This window comes from Curcuma longa, chromosome 21 (genome assembly GCF_044706935.1).
Source record: "Curcuma longa cultivar G26 ecotype Majalengka, Jawa Barat chromosome 21, ITB_CL_G26_1.1, whole genome shotgun sequence".
Lineage (NCBI taxonomy): Eukaryota > Viridiplantae > Streptophyta > Magnoliopsida > Zingiberales > Zingiberaceae > Curcuma > Curcuma longa.
In genome coordinates, this window is record NC_133881.1 from 13,236,611 (window position 1) to 13,252,339 (window position 15,729).

A 15,729-nucleotide genomic window follows, 5' to 3' on the forward strand; every position below is an offset into this window, starting at 1 on the left:
CGTGCATTCGCGATCACGTTACCTGACGATGTGTAGTGACGAAACTACCCTCTACGTGTCCACGGAACGGAAGGTAATATTGGAAAATTGGGCATGAAGTTAGTTCGGACTACCGAAAATACCCCTCAATAATGGCGCGGTGCGGAGCGGGCGCCGCCTTCCACGATGACGGCGTTTATGTTTTTTCCACGCGAAATCGGAACGTGGAAATTAATTTAATCGCCTCACGTCACGCATCTCTCGATTTGGAAAACCCGACACACGCAGCCAGCCACCGGTTGGAAGTCATAAGAGGAAAGGGAAGCAACAGCGTCGCCAGGAAAATAATAATAATAATAATAATAATAATAATAATCCCCCGATCCATTCACACCAGCCATCCGCGGAGGAAGAACCCTAATCGGCCCCAATCCGATCGTGGAATTCGATCGCCGTGGGCGCGGGGGATCTGCCATGACCTCTCCCTTCGCTTACCTCTCCGTGCGGCGCCGTCGGTTCCCCCTCGCCGGCGCGTTCTTCTCCCCCAGCGGGCTTTCTGGAGCCGCTCTAATCCACGCCCTCGCCGCCCTCTGCTCAGATGTCGTGGCCGCCTCGACCCGCTGCAGCTTTCGGTTCCAGGGCTGCAACGCCCGATCCCTCGTCCGCAGGCTCCGGGTTCTCGTCTTCCTCTTCGAGTACCTCAAGGAATCCTTCGGTCCGGTGGCTTCGTCTTCCCTCCCGCCCTCCACGGTGCTCTGTCTCCGCGAGCTATACATCTTTGTCTACCGCGCCAAGCTCTTGCTGGAGTACTGCTCCCAGTCGAGCCGGCTCTGGCTTTTGCTGAGGAATCCTCAGATATCCGGGAATTTCCACGACATCGCCCAGGAGTTGGCCACCGCGCTCGACGTCCTCCCGCTCAACAGTCTTCGGCTCGCCGCTGACGTCCGGGAACAGATTGATCTCCTCCGTCTGCAGTGCAGGCGATCCAAGTTCTTCGTCGACCCTGAGGAGGAAGAGCTACGGCACAAGATCCACTCTTTCTTGGCACGGTTCGAGACTGGCGGTGTGCCGGATCCGGAGGAGCTACGGAACACGTTCGTCGATCTTTTGGGGATCCAGGATGCTGGGGTTTGCCGGACGGAAATCGAGTTTTTGGAGGAACAGATGCTTAGTCAAGATGAAGACATCGATCTTTCCGTCGTGAGCGGGGTCATCGCGCTTACCCGGTATTCTAGATTCTTTCTGTTTGGATTCCACGAAGTGGAAGCCGATAAGCCCTTCATCGATGTGTATAAGTTCTCGAGGAAAAGATTGTTGAGTCAGGGGAGTAGCTTGCGTGAAGGAAGTAGTGATTTCTCCTTGACAATCCCGAAGGACTTTTGCTGCACAATTTCACTTGACCTGATGAAAGATCCGGTTGTCGTTTCCACTGGGCAGACCTATGATCGCGCTTCCATTACCCAATGGATAGAAGAGGGACATCGAACTTGCCCTAATTCAGGCCAGACTCTTACAAATAGCAGGCTTGTGCCAAACCGAGCCCTCAGAAACTTGATTTCTCAATGGTGTGCTGCTTACAGCCTTCCAAATGAAACCCCTGATGGCGCCGGAGTTTCAATTGATAGCATTACTGCAGCATGCGCCAGTGAGGCAGCAATTGAAGCTAACCGAATCACAGCGTTAATGCTGGTAGAGCAGTTATCAGCTGGTTCGCAGGAAGTGAAAGCCGTTGCAGCCCGTGAACTCCGATTAATGGCAAAAACTGGGAAGGAGAATAGGTCGTTCATTGCAGAGGCTGGAGCAATCCCAGCTCTCTACCGGCTTTTCCGGTCTACAAATCCAGTTGCTCAAGAGAATGCCCTGACTGCAATATTGAACATATCTATTCACGATGAAAACAAGAAAAAGATTATGGAGGAGAATGGTTGTTTGGAATTAATAGTATATGTTCTGAGATATGGGTTAACTACCGAGGCAAGGGAGAATGCAGCTGCTACATTGTTTAGCCTCTCTGCTGTCCATGACTTCAAGAAGATGATTGCGGATGAGCATGGTGCTGTTGCAGCACTAGCTGATTTGCTGATGCAAGGTAGCCCAAGAGGAAAGAAAGATGCAGTGATGGCCTTGTTTAATCTTTCGACCCATCCTGAGAGCTGGTCTCACATGTTGAATATGGGAGCAGTTTCAGCCTTGGCGGGAGCTTTGAGAGATGAAATTGTTGCTGAGGAGGCTGCTGGAGCTCTGACATTGCTTATGAGGCATCACATTCTGGCGCAGACAATTGGAAGTGAGGATACTGCAATCACAAATCTGGTAGGGTTAATGAAAAGGGGAACCCCCAAGGCGAAGGAGAATGCAATTGCAGCTTTGCAAGAAATGTGCAGACGTGGAGGATCAAATGTGATACAGAATGTAGCTAAGATGCCAATGCTTGGTGGTTTAATTCAGACCATCTTGTTCACTGGCACAAAGAGAGCTAGAAGAAAGGCTGCTTTGCTTGTTAGAATGTGCCAGAGATGTGAGTCATCAACAGCAACACATGGGAATGATTGGAGTATAAATAATACATTGGTGAGAAATAATGCCTTGAGGGGTTCAAATTACCAGAGTGGAGATGTATCTGTCTCCATGCCCATGACAATACAAGTACCTGTGCTATGACCTTGATGTTCATTTTGCTCTTGTCATGTACATCACTCTTGGTAAGTTTGTTGGGAAAAGATTCTTTTGTTTATGCTCGAGTGAATGAATTCGTTGGGTAAAGATGAGCCAATACTGTTTTACAGAACATGCCGGGTGTAAATAACGGCGAAATTTCTTACATGTTTAGGTTTTGTAATGATTTTTAATATATGGTTGCAAGGATTGGTATCAGTAGTCTGCAGTGGAAGCTAAATCACTATCTTGATTCAGTATATCTCAAGCTTAATGCCAATTGTATTCATCTTTTGCAAACACTTCTGTGACAGAATGTGAGTTTGGTTGTTCTGTATACTGCTAAGTTAAACAAATGAAAATACTTAGTCTTTGTCCTTTTAGAGTTGCCAGTCAGCATGACTTGTAACACATTAGCATGATACAGTAATGTGACAGTAGAATCTCTTCCTAAAAAGTAATGAACGTTTCTTTGTGGCACATTTGGAAAAGTTCTTATTGTTTGGATTCTCACCTTTTCTAGAGTAGAGACTATAAGGAGCAAATCATGTGAATGCAAAACCCAAGCAGTAGGCTGAGGCTATTTTACAGGATGTATTTTTTTTTGGTACAAAAATAATTTCCCAAGTAATTTTGTGTATTTATCTTTGATGTTTATGCTTGTTTAGAAGAGACTTATTTGAACATATGGGCCTAAAGGGGACTCTCCTACTCTCTTAACAGTGACAGTAAAAGGAGAGAGATTAAATTTGTACTGCCTTTTTTATGCTATATTACTTTTCAATCCTGATGTTTTCTCTTCAATTTTTTCCTTGTCGTCAAAATTGAAGGTTTTTGTTAGTCAACTTCAGTTTGATGCTGATAGTAGTGTTTGTTAGATTTAGCCATGCACACAAGAGGGCAGATGACCTAATCAATATGCATTTCCAATAAGAGTATTGTCTTTAGTTCCACAGGTTGTTCCAAATTTGTCATTCTTAGTAAAACTTAGGCTTTGCTTTGATTGAGATGAACTTTTGAAGACGTATGGCATGTGCTAGTGTGCTGCCATGCTTGTTTAGTTTTGCTGTGTGCGCTCACTAAACTTCTTGTCAAATTCATGGGTATCATCATGTTTTGTCAATGCTTTTAGAAGCATGGAGCCGAGGCAGAGTCAATTGGGATTGTCAATGTTATTTTCGGGACATAGTTGAGTTGGTTATGACGGAGAAGATTTATTGAAGTGGACAAGAGTCGAATCTCGACGAAATTGAGATAATATCCTCTTCCGTTATAGTCACTGCAGTTTCTCGATTTACCTCCGCACAGATGGTCGTAGGATCGATCATATATGACTGTTGGGGTGGCGGTGGATTTCACTTTTTGTTGAAGGGATTGTCCATGCTTGAACAATTACTAGCAGCAGCCATACCAATATCAGAATCACCCAGAGCTTGTTAAATTTTCGATATTATATGTTTATTTTGTTAACTTCAACAAACTTTAGTAACAGATGAAATTCACTATTCTAGTGGTCTTATACGATCGGCTCCACGACCATCTATGAAGAGATAAATCGAAAAGTTACAGTTGACCACGGTGGAGAGAGGATATTATCTCAGTTTTGTTGAGATTCAACTTTTGTCCATTTCAATAAGAAGTAATGATAGATTATGAAAATAGCATGAAAGACACCCTTGAGGACTATGCTCGTTAACTGTTAACGACAACCTTTTAATTACTCTAAATTTTAAATCCACTATTTCAGTCCCTATGTAGACGGCTACTCTATCTTCCACTATACGCAACTAGTTTTTACTAAGAAGCAAGGAATCAATGGTGCAAAAACACAAGACAAACCTCTCGTTAGATACACTAATTATAATGCCTATTTTGTTTTAAACTACCAATGTTTTAAGAAAAATAGACCAAAAAGAATGATCTTTTATTAGTTTCATAAAGTTTTTAATTAAGGTTTTGTTATGCATCAATTGATTTGCTTTAAATAGCTAGTTTGGGCTTCTTCCCCAACGAACGGGCATCCGCTCAGACGTGAGACGCCCCCCGTCCAATGCGCCATTGGAATCCACCTCCACCGCTCGTTCCCCCTCCATATTCTTCTTCTCCTCCTCCTCCTCTCCCTCCCTGCACCGGAAGGGAAAGCGACGACCAAGCTACAAATTCACTGCGCTCCCCCCTCTAGAACCAATCCCGCCACTGACCGCCGCGTTCGTCCCGCGATCCGCATGGCTCTTCACCTTCGCCTCGCCTTCCTCCTCCTCCTCCTCCTGGCCGCGGCCGCCACGGCATCAGTCGTCGCCTCCGTTGACTCCGGCGTCGGCCTTGCCCGCATCGGCGACGCGGCCGCCACGCGCACGTGCGACGCGCTCACGGGCGAGTGCGGCGAGGAGGAGGAGGGCGACGACGAGATGGATGTGGAGGGAGAGGAGGACACCCGGAGGTTCCTCTACGGCTTAGCCCGCGGCGGCCGGCCCAAATTCATAAGCTACGCTGCCCTGAAGCGGAACCGCGTCCCCTGCGACCGCCGCGGCAACTCCTACTACAACTGCCAGAGGAGCGGGCGGGCCAACCCCTACCGCCGTGGCTGCACCATCATCACCCACTGCGCCAGGATACTCCATTGATCAACTCGAAGCGGAGGCGAGCGATGAGCAAGAAGATGTGTAACAATTAAATTTATGATAAATAAAAGAGACTTCCTTTGGCAATTTCTTTTCATATTCAAATCTATGTCTTTTTTGTTGACAATAAATCTAAATCCATGATGGTCAACGTGCCCAAAAGTAGAACTTGTCGTACAATATTAAATTTAGTAATAATAATAATCTTGGTCAAATCCATGCTTCTCCTCCAACCTCAATAATTGTCAAAGTTTATTGTTTGAAAGAGATTGTTGCGGCCCCGCTCTGCAACTTTTTTCTCGTTTCGTCGTCGCCCTTTCCGCAACAGCAAACGCGTGGGCGAGCGATGGACGACTTGACTAGTAGTAAAGCAACATTCTTCCCGATGTGGCAAATGACGGAGCAATAATGGATTGAATTTCAAAGAGGAAAGGGGCCGCGTATCGTGGGCGACTTCGCCTCCGCCTCGTCCTCGTCCTCCTCCTGTTCGATGCTCTTCTACAACTTTGCCTTTCCGGTGCATCCTCCAGCAGGTTGAGACCGAGGCCTAGGCGGTTGTCGACTTGTACGCGCTGCCGTCTCTGACTCTGCAGGTCGGTCAACCCTTTGCCTGTGTGTTATATCTCATCGCCTCCATGGTTCGAAGCTTTTCCCTGTTTTTGGTTCTAAAATACCCTAGCATACCTGCTTCAGTCGAGGATTGGGGAAAGCCGGTTTTTTTATATATAGTTTTTCTCCTTTGCGAAAGGTGCGATTTTGATGCTCTATCCGACTTTGGTGGAAAATTTAGATGATGATTCGAGTTTTGTTTCCTGCAATTCTTTTTTTTTTCTCCAGAAGACTTTGGTTTCTTTTGCATCTCTTTAGGGCACGAATGCTACACCGCATCTTCCAATTTTTTGTTAAAGATAGTTATTTGTTTAGATTTACTCATGGATTGAGGCACCTTTGATTGCTTTACTTGTTCATACTTTTAACTGACTCTAGTGTTCTTTTTGGTAATGGTTAAAGGTAACAAAATTTAAAGTTATTGTTTAATACTGAGACCTATTGCTGATGATGCTGATTTGTTAGATTTTGCTCTAAATGAGGTGGCTTCTTTTCTATTTCTTGTAAAATTATCACTTTGTTTAGTTTAGCTTTTTTGTAAAATATGATTTCTGAAAGGTCTATGAGAGGTGGGGATTGCTGCTTCCCTCTTTTTCATATTAGTTTTTTCACTTTTGTGTCACTATGGTTGGATTCATCTGATGCAGGAACCGTCACAGATGCTGCTTTTATTTTATATTCTGAATCGGATTGGCTGGCAGAAAAGTTTGCTTAATTATTAGAAGAAACTGGCGATCTTGAACTGCTTCATTTCATTGTTTGATGAGATTTCAAAGCTTTGCTGCTGGAATTTGATTGATAAGGTGCTTTTCTTGCTGGGAAGTAATGGCAGAAGAGGAAAGCTCTTGGTTGAGGAGGGCAAATTTCTCTCACACTGTTTACCACAGGTTAGCATTGGCTCGCCTATCTTCAGTCCCTTTGCTCATGCAACCTGAAAGCCGTCTGGAATTGAAACCGAAAAGGACTGCAGAAGTGTTACAATTGGCATCAATCTCACTGCCTGCCCATCGAGCCACTGAATCAAAAGCTGCAAGCTCTTTGTCTCATTCTGCTAGTTTGCCATCATTGCGGTCGTTGTTGCAGGATAGCCGTGAGCTAGAACTTATATCAGAAGTGTCAAATTTGACTCCTTCAGCTTCTTGCTCTCCTCTGAAGACTGATAAGCATATTAGTTTCAAGTCAAAGGGATTACATGATGTAGAATCTTCTGGTCCTTTCTGTTAGTACTGATCGACAGGCTCTACTGGGTCTGAAGAACATAAGTTTGGGATCTTCTTTGTCCATTACTCATGATCAAGATTCTAGATTGAAGCCAGGGGCCTCAAACCGCAGCATGAATAAACCTTCAGTTCGGTTTTACCTGGATTCTGATTCTCAGAGTTTTACCCAATTTTCTTTCAGGGAAGGACACAATTCTAAACCAAAGCAGAGATCTGCTTCTCCTCTTCCTACAACCCGCCTTTCAGACACCTTTAAGGAAGCAATGGTTAGCAAGAAGCGGTTCTCGACCCCACCACCTAGGAGGAAAGGGTCAGACAAGAATGTCTTAAGCAAGTTGTTTCTGAAAGAAGGCCATTCACGAGTTCATTCATCAAGGCATGCAGCAGACCATCTGCACACCTTCCCAAGGAAGGGGACAGATAAGCATAACAGAAGTCGCAGGGATGCTTCATGGACTAGATACTTTGAACATGGTGTCGAGAAGGTAAATGCTATAGAAACTTCTGAAGAATGGATGGTCGATTTATCCCAATTGTACCTCGGGAATAGGTTTGCTTCAGGAGCTCATAGCAAGTTATATCATGGAATCTATAAAAATCAGCCTGTTGCAGTTAAGATCATCAGACAGCCTGATGATGATGACGATGACGATGACGAAAATGGCCTCATGGCTGCACGTTTGGAGAAACAGTTTACAAGGGAAGTCACACTCCTTGCCCATCTTTATCATCGAAATGTAATAAAGGTACTGGCTGATCTTATGTCGAGCGTTCAGAGAGGTTAGGTTTATTCAAAATTAGTCAATGCACATCTTTCTTTGTATACATAAATGTACACAATTGGAGTTAGTCATGAATGTCATGCAAGATGAAACTGAAACAAACCCTAGACAGTTGCTGACCAAGTTCCTAATAATCCAAATTTTGTTTTCATAGTCTAGATGAATGATTCTCATCCCAAAACCCTTGATTGTTTTTCCTATGGCATTCAATTTACTTTTCATGGTTGACCAAAGAACACTCTAGTTAACGCAATGAAAACTGTATATTACTAGTGCTATAACATTGCATAGAGATCACTGACTAAATAAGATCACAGAGCTCATCCCAAATGGTTGAGACTAACATGATTTGTTATTACATTGTTGGTTGACCATAATTGCAAGACTGCAATTGCAACTTGACCAACCATCCTTTTTGTTTACTCTGATAATCATACTACTTTGATATAGTTGATCCTTGCACTTTTGCTTTGATAACATAGTTTTTGTGCCATTAATGTACCCTTTTTGGCATTATAGGCTCTGTGATTTTTATATGCATTATATATGGCTTGAAATACCTTCTAGTTAGTTGCCTAATAATTGTCCTAAACCATCTTCCTTTCATTGTATTGTGTCTCTATTCCAAGAGTATCGTTGATTGATGACGACAATTTTAGGGAACAAAATCCTGTATTATACAAGTAGACTTTGCCTTGTATTTTTTTACTTTTTGATATTGAAGATTCTTTTATGATGTCAGTTAGTCAAAAAAAATTGTTTTTGATAAAGGTTACCAATGCTTGTGGATATCTTTTTCCTCTCAAACTTCATTACTTGATGCAGTTGATAGCAGCAAGCAAAAAGCCTCCAGTCTTTTGCATTATCACTGAATATCTGTCAGGAGGATCCTTGAGAGCTTTTCTTCACAAACTCGAACAAAAACCTCTCCCTCTGCAGAAACTTATTGCATTTGCACTTGATATTGCCAAAGGAATGGAATATATTCACTCACAAGGAGTCATTCATAGGGATTTGAAGCCTGAGAATATTCTTTTTGATCAAAACTTTTGTATAAAAATTGCTGACTTTGGAATAGCCTGTGAGGTCGCATACTGCGATACTTTGGCCGAGGATCCTGGGACATTTAGATGGATGGCACCTGAGATGATTAAACACAAACCTTATGGGCAAAAGGTTGATGTTTACAGTTTTGGACTAGTGCTGTGGGAGATGCTAACCGGAAGGGTCCCTTACGAGGAAATGACTCCTATTCAGGCTGCTTTTGCAGTGGTTGATAAGGTATGTTGAGAATTGATTCCATATACTAAATTCTTCTATGAAATTGCAAATTTCTTCTAGTTACTATTTATATTGTATGGACTGATGTTTCTTTCTTGCTATCAGTCTTCTTCTATTTACCATGAATCCATTTCGTTCAGCTAGTTTCACAAAACTGAGTTTCTTTAGGGATATTCTTCCAATTGCATTTGACATCAATACATTATAGGAAGCTGTATATTTGCTACATGAACTTGCAGACTGTTATCTGATAAATTATAGGATCTCGCAGAACTTACGACCTGCTGTGCCTCCTGAGTGCCCTGCAGCCCTTCGAGCATTGATCGAACAGTGCTGGACACTCCATCCAGACAAGAGACCTGACTTTTGGCAAATAGTGAAGGTTTTGGAACAGTTTGAATCTGCTCTTGCACAAAATGGCACACTTGATATGGCCACAAACATGAATTGCCAAGATCACAAGAACCGACTTCTTCAATGGATCCAAAAGCTCAAGCCAGCACATGCCAACGACTCAAGTTCTCCAACACTTCCCAAACATCTGCATTCAATGCCCAAACTTCTGTAGCTTTCTCTTTGTTTTTGATCCGTCTGGTTACTTGGCTCTGTAACTGTTTTGTATAAAGCTAGGAGTCGATAAGTTAATCCTTTTCCTCTCGTTCATTCTCTGTCCATGTACAAGTAAATCTTCATATGCTGTCACCGATAAACACAATAGATGGATGACTTGTCGACAAGGATCCCACATTTTTTTGGGCTCTGGCATCTGATTAATATCAAGAACAATTCATGTAATTTCTTTTTCATTATTCAGCTCTTGTTATTTGTATCTTGTTGTTCTTGACATCTGCAAAATGTGGCCATTGTTGCTCCAAAGATTGATGAGCATAATTATGCAATTTTACTGAAAATTGCAATAGAATGTAGAATCATGCCCCTTAGAGCATAGCATAGACGGTGGGTGCATAACATTTTTGATGTAACAATCAGGGGGTCATGAATCTCGCAGAAACCTCACGATTTGGAATTCACATTCACTATGTGCACCTCTTTGTTTGTGTATCTTTTTGAATTACTCCTTTAATACCCACATGACGTAGCGAGTTGGTTCCCAAGTGACAAATTTGTACCATTGGGCAAGGGTTGAATCGTAGGGTTGACAGTTGTGGAATATCCTCCCACTTTGGGGTCTGTTCGGTATTTGATTTACCTATCTGTATCTCGTTGTGGGACCGACGACATTGAAAAATCATCTTTTGTATCATTGAATTACTCATTTTATACTTAAGCTAGAGGCGGCGACAATCAAGGGTCGAATCTCCACCATGAATTTATCCCACCATGTACCTCCTGTTTGTGTATCTGAATTTACCTCCCTCCATCTCGTAGGGGCTGACTAAGTGGACCTTTGAGGTGACAGATTTATTTTTTTTTGAATTACTCCTTTGATGCCTACATGATGTAGCCGAGTTGATTTCCGGGTGATAGATTTGTACCATTGGGCAAGGGTTGAATCTCAAGGTCGACAATCATTGAATGTCCTCCCACTTGGGGTCTACTCAGTACTCCAATTTACCTATCTATATCTCGTTGTGGGACCCGACGATATTAGGAAATCATCTTTTATATCATTGAATTACTCATTTGATACTTAATCTAGAGATGACAATCGAGCAGGATCACCCGCGACTTCGCCCAGTTTAGGTCGAGCTCAGACTGGCTAAGCATGACCCCAATTAGAGGCTGTGCTAGCCCAACCCTACCATCACGAGTCGCGCCAAGTGTAGCCTATCGTTCTAGGTCGTGTCCGGTCTAGTTAGCCGGATTTTTTCCACTAATTTTCCGAACCAAATTCATGTGGCTTCATAACCGTCATTGTGCACGTTCTTTCGTAGGAAAATAACTACCAATTCAACGGACACGATCCGCCGCTTCTTCTCCTCCGAATGAACCGCAGCGTCGCCTGATCGATCTCCTTCCTTAATTTAACGTCTCCTCCTCCCTTCAATTCGTCCCTACGCCGCTTAACATCGAGCGAAATGGCATCCCTTAACTCCCTCCTCTGCGCGCTCCTCGTGACGGCCACCGTGAGTTCCCTCGCCGCGGCGGCGGCAAACCTCTACAAGGTCGGCGACGCCGACGGCTGGCGAGTCCCGGAGCAGAACAACTCCGACATGTACGCGGCCTGGGCCGACAAGTACCTCTTCCACGTCGGCGACTCCATCGGTCAGTCCATTCGCTTGATTCTTCACTACTCATTCTCTAATCTGACAATCTAATAGCCTCCCTGCGTGCGTAAATCGTTCAGTTTTCGAGTACAAGAACGACTCGGTGTTGAGGGCGAGCAAAACAGGGTACTACCACTGCAACGAGACGTCGGCGACGGCGACGGCGACGGGCCGACGCCGAAGGACGGGGCCACCGTCTTCGTACTCGACCAACCGGGGTTCTACTACTACGTCAGCAGCAACGTCGAGCACTGCAAGAGAGGGCAGAGGGTGATGATACGGGCCGCGGACGGCGGCAATAGTCCGTCCACTGATATCGATGCGGCGCCGGCGCCGGCGCCGGCTGCGAGTTCGACGGTGTCGTGGAGAATGGCACCGATTCATGAGTTGGCAGCAGTAATTGGCGCCTTGCTCTTCGTGGCTTGCTCTTAGATCTTGCAGTATCTTAATTTCCTTCTACAGATGTCGTCAACAGTTTGAACTATTTCCTTTTTTATTTTATGAATGTTAATTATCGTTCGATCGTTCGTGATATGAATATTTTTTATGCTAATAATTTTCTTATGTTTTTCTCGTAGATAATTTATTTTTGATTTTCTTAGAGATATCATAATTGTAAGAACAAATTGTAGCATGATACTAATTTTGAGCTATTTAATTTTAAAAATTATAATTATAAAGTTAATTACTTGTATTAAATATATAAGGAAGGGCTTTTGCGGCCCTCGTCTAGGAACCGACCTTCGAAAACCGCTCGATGATCCGCTCCGGCCGCCGCCTGTGGCGGCGCTGCTTCGCGAGCGACGCTGCCGCCCACTCCTCCGCTCGCGTATTGCCTCCGGCACCAGTTGCCTCCGCCTCTCCGACGGATGTGGTGTCGGATTCCATCGAACTCGATGCGGATGCCATCGCGGCCTCCGTGCGCAACTCGCTCTGGCCGTCCGTCGATCCCTTCCTGCCCCGCCTCTCCCATCCGCTCCTCCCCGAAGTCCTCCACCGCCTCCGATCCCATCCCGCTCTCATCCTAAGCTTGCTCGAACGCATCGGCTACCAACGCCTCGACCTCCGCTCCCTTGCCACCGCCACCGCGATACTGTCCCCGGACCCCGCTCTTCGCGTTCTCAAGCAAGCCATCGCTTCCGGCTGCGTGGAATCTTCAGAGCATGTCTTCCATGCGCTCCTTGAAGCCCACCGGGAACTCGAGCACTCCCAGCCGCCGACCGTACTCGATCTCCTTCTCAGGGCCTTCGCCGATTCTGGAAAACCGGATACCGCCCTGGAAGTGTTCTATCTCATGAAAGATGCATCCTTTGTCCCAAAGATTGTGTCTTGCAACACTCTGTTGAGCGCGTTCTTGAAGTCGAACCAGTTGGGGAAAGCATGGATGTTGTATGCTGAAATGTTCCGGATGAGGATTCCATCAAATGTTGTGACCTTCAACATTATGATCAATCTGCTGTGCAAGGAAAAGAAGCTCAAAAAGGCGGAGACCTTCATACAATACATGGAGAACTCTGGGATCAAGCCGACAGTCATCACCTACAACACCATTCTTCATGCGCACTGCTCGAGCGGCAAAGTCCAGTCTGCTTTACAGATTCTAGACTCGATGAGGGAGAAGGGAATCGAGCCCGATTCCTACAGCTACAGCACGCTTATATCTGGCCTTTCCAAGTTAGGTAGAACTGAAGACGCGTCCTTGATGTTCGTCGAAATGGCTGACAGAGGCTTGGTCCCAAATGCTGTAACCTACAATGCACTGATTGATGGCCTCTGCAACAAGGGAGATTTGCAGGGTGCACTTGGATACCTGGACAAGATGGTGCAGGGTGGAATCGAGCCTACTGTGACAACCTACAATTTGCTCGTGCACGCTTTGTTCATGCAAGGGAAGAAAAAGAGGTTGATGCTTTGATCAAGGAGATGGAGCAAAAAGGAATGGTGCCCAATGCGATCACATTTAACATTTTGATCAATGGGCACTGCAAGGAAGGCAACGTACATCAAGCGCTCGAACTGTTTGAAGAAATGACAAGGAAAGGGATTCAACCAACTAAAATGACCTACACTTCCTTAATTTACGGCCTCTGCAAGAGAAACCGGCTGAACGACGCAAACACATTATTCAAAGCTGCCATGGACAAGGGTTTACTGCCAGATCTGGTGATGTATAATGCATTGATCGACGGGCACTGTGGCTGTGGGAAAATTTGGCAAGCTTTCGAGCTTTTGAAGGAGATGCAGACGAAAAAGATATCCCCGGATGAAGTCACATACAATTCCTTGATGAGGGGCCTCTGTTTGCAAGGGAAAGTAGACGAGGCTAGCCGACTGATCGACGTGATGAACAAAATGGGGCTCATGCCCGACCTTGTCAGTTACAATACGTTGATCAGTGGTTATAGCAGGAGAGGCGACATGAAAGGTGCCTTAGGAATGCGAGATGAGATGTTGAACAAGGGTTTCAATCCGACACTGATAACCTATAATGCCCTGATACAAGGTTTGTGTAAGAACGGAGAAGGCGAAAATGCCGAAGAGCTGCTCAAAGAGATGGTGAGCAAAGGTATAACTCCTGATGATACTACTTACATTGCTCTAATTGAAGGACTCAACAACACTGAAACTGTGATCAAGGATAAGGAATCATAAGTCCTCGGGACATAACTGAGTTGGTTACGACGGAACAGAAGTTGCAGAAGGATAAGAAATCATAACTTAACGTGACAAAGCTTAATGTTTGAGCTATGTCAAACGTTGGTTTCTCCTCATTGTTGTATCCATGTCTTGACAAAAGTTGAACCGTACAACGGTCTTAGTTTTATTTTTCTATAAATTCAGACCGGTTCAACAAATACCGGTCATTCGTACCAATTCAACGTTTGAAAGTCGTCGAGTGCCATCGTCACGTTACGGTTTTACTGGTTCAAAGAGTTGGCGCTCTTGCAGCTGGTCAACGCACATCCTTATAAATAGATTTCATCCATCTCTCGTCGTAGCACACAAAATCCGGCATCGTTTCAAATCTAGCTTCGAGATTCAGGAAGATCAACGAGAATATAACAGGAAAGAGAAAGAAGTTGCAGAATCTATAAATGGCTGCCCTGCAAGCCCAGGCCTTTTCCTCTCGTCCTCTTCTTCGAGCCACCACAAGGTCCGTGCTGTTCTTAGAATTCCTGCCGATCTTGGAAGACTTGGGGTCTCCCTGCCCAGACTTCCACAGATCGCCAAGCGGCAAGAAGGTCGAATTAGCCTCGGAGAACTCGATAAGATTGACGCCGATAGCAGCCGATCGCCGGCACCTGCAATGGCCGACGAGCTCGTGCTCTCGAAGATGTACGCCGTACTGGAAGCAATCGCCGACCGAGCCGAGATGCACGCCATCATCGGAGAGCAGAGGAACAACTGGAACCACCTCTTCACCAGCTCCGTCAACTCCATCACCCTCGCCGCCTCCTTGATGGCCGGTGTCGCATCTATCTCCTCGGCCGGCGACCCTTTGGCCTTCAAGCTGTCGTCGGCCATCCTGTTCGCGGCCGCCGCGGGGATCATGATGATCACGAGCAAGATTCAGCCCTCACAGTTGGCCGAGGAGCAAAGAAACGCGACGCGGTTGTGGAGGCAGCTCGGGAGGTCCATCGAAACAAGTCTCGGCCACCGCTTCCCGACCGATCGCGACGTCTCGGAGGCTGTAGAGAAAATGCTGGCGCTTGATAAGGCCTACCCGCTTCCTCTGGTCCCCGGGATGCTGGAGAAGTTCCCGACGGTCGTCGAGCCCACTCGGTGGTGGCCTAAAATTCAACCGAAGAGATCACGAGCAGCGCACGCCAGCAATGGCTGGAGCAAAGAACTCGAAGAGGAGATGAAGGGAGCGCTCAGAGTGCTCAGAGTAAAAGACGAGGACGAGTACATTAAGTTGAGTAACTTGGCGCTGAACGTCAACAAGGCCTTGGCCACCGCCGGACCTCTTCTCGCCGGCGCCGCCGCGATGAGCTCCGCCTTGATAGGTTCCCCTGCGCTCGGTCCGTTGCCGGCATTTGTGAGCGTCGTCGGCGGCGTGCTTGCGGCGACAGTGAACACGTTGGAGCACGGCGGTCAAGTGGGGATGGTGTTCGAGCTGTTCCGCAACTGCGCAGGGTTCTACCGGAGGTTGCAGAAGGAGATCGAGAGCAACCTGGAGGAGGAGGAGGCGGATAGGAGGGAGAACGGCGAGGTGTTTGAGATGAAGATAGCGCTGCAGTTGGGAAGAAGCGTGTCTGAGCTCAGAGAACTCGCAGCCTATGCGTCTCCTTCGTGCGAAGATGCAGAAGACATCAAGGAGTGCGCTGGGAAGCTGTTTTGAGTTTTGATCAAG

The 15,729-nt window shown here is 45.8% G+C and overlaps 4 protein-coding genes and 2 pseudogenes across 4 annotated transcripts; all 6 read left to right on the forward strand.

Moving 5' to 3' along the window:
* Positions 1–364: 364 nt before the first annotated feature.
* Positions 365–2,894, forward strand: LOC141815632 (U-box domain-containing protein 17-like). The gene has a single exon (XM_074703581.1). It carries the CDS (start codon positions 454–456, stop codon positions 2,638–2,640), a length of 2,187 nt encoding a protein of 728 aa, XP_074559682.1. The 5' UTR covers positions 365–453; the 3' UTR covers positions 2,641–2,894.
* A 1,957-nt stretch (positions 2,895–4,851) lies between these two features.
* Positions 4,852–5,258, forward strand: LOC141814875 (protein RALF-like 19). Its single transcript, XM_074702830.1, has one exon. The coding sequence runs from the start codon at positions 4,860–4,862 to the stop codon at positions 5,256–5,258; it is 399 nt and encodes a 132-aa protein (XP_074558931.1). The 5' UTR covers positions 4,852–4,859.
* A 442-nt stretch (positions 5,259–5,700) lies between these two features.
* Positions 5,701–9,974, forward strand: LOC141814873 (serine/threonine/tyrosine-protein kinase HT1-like; annotated as a pseudogene).
* A 1,212-nt stretch (positions 9,975–11,186) lies between these two features.
* Positions 11,187–11,807, forward strand: LOC141815209 (early nodulin-like protein 17). Its single transcript, XM_074703126.1, is given in 3 exon segments — positions 11,187–11,373; positions 11,456–11,523; positions 11,526–11,807. Coding segments are annotated over 3 exon segments (537 nt in total).
* Positions 11,808–12,122: 315 nt separating this feature from the next.
* Positions 12,123–14,055, forward strand: LOC141815341 (uncharacterized; annotated as a pseudogene).
* A 67-nt stretch (positions 14,056–14,122) lies between these two features.
* Positions 14,123–15,717, forward strand: LOC141815210 (putative F-box protein At4g22030). Its single transcript, XM_074703127.1, has 2 exons — positions 14,123–14,151; positions 14,325–15,717. Exons 1-2 carry the CDS (start codon positions 14,123–14,125, stop codon positions 15,715–15,717), a joined length of 1,422 nt encoding a protein of 473 aa, XP_074559228.1.
* Positions 15,718–15,729: the final 12 nt, after the last annotated feature.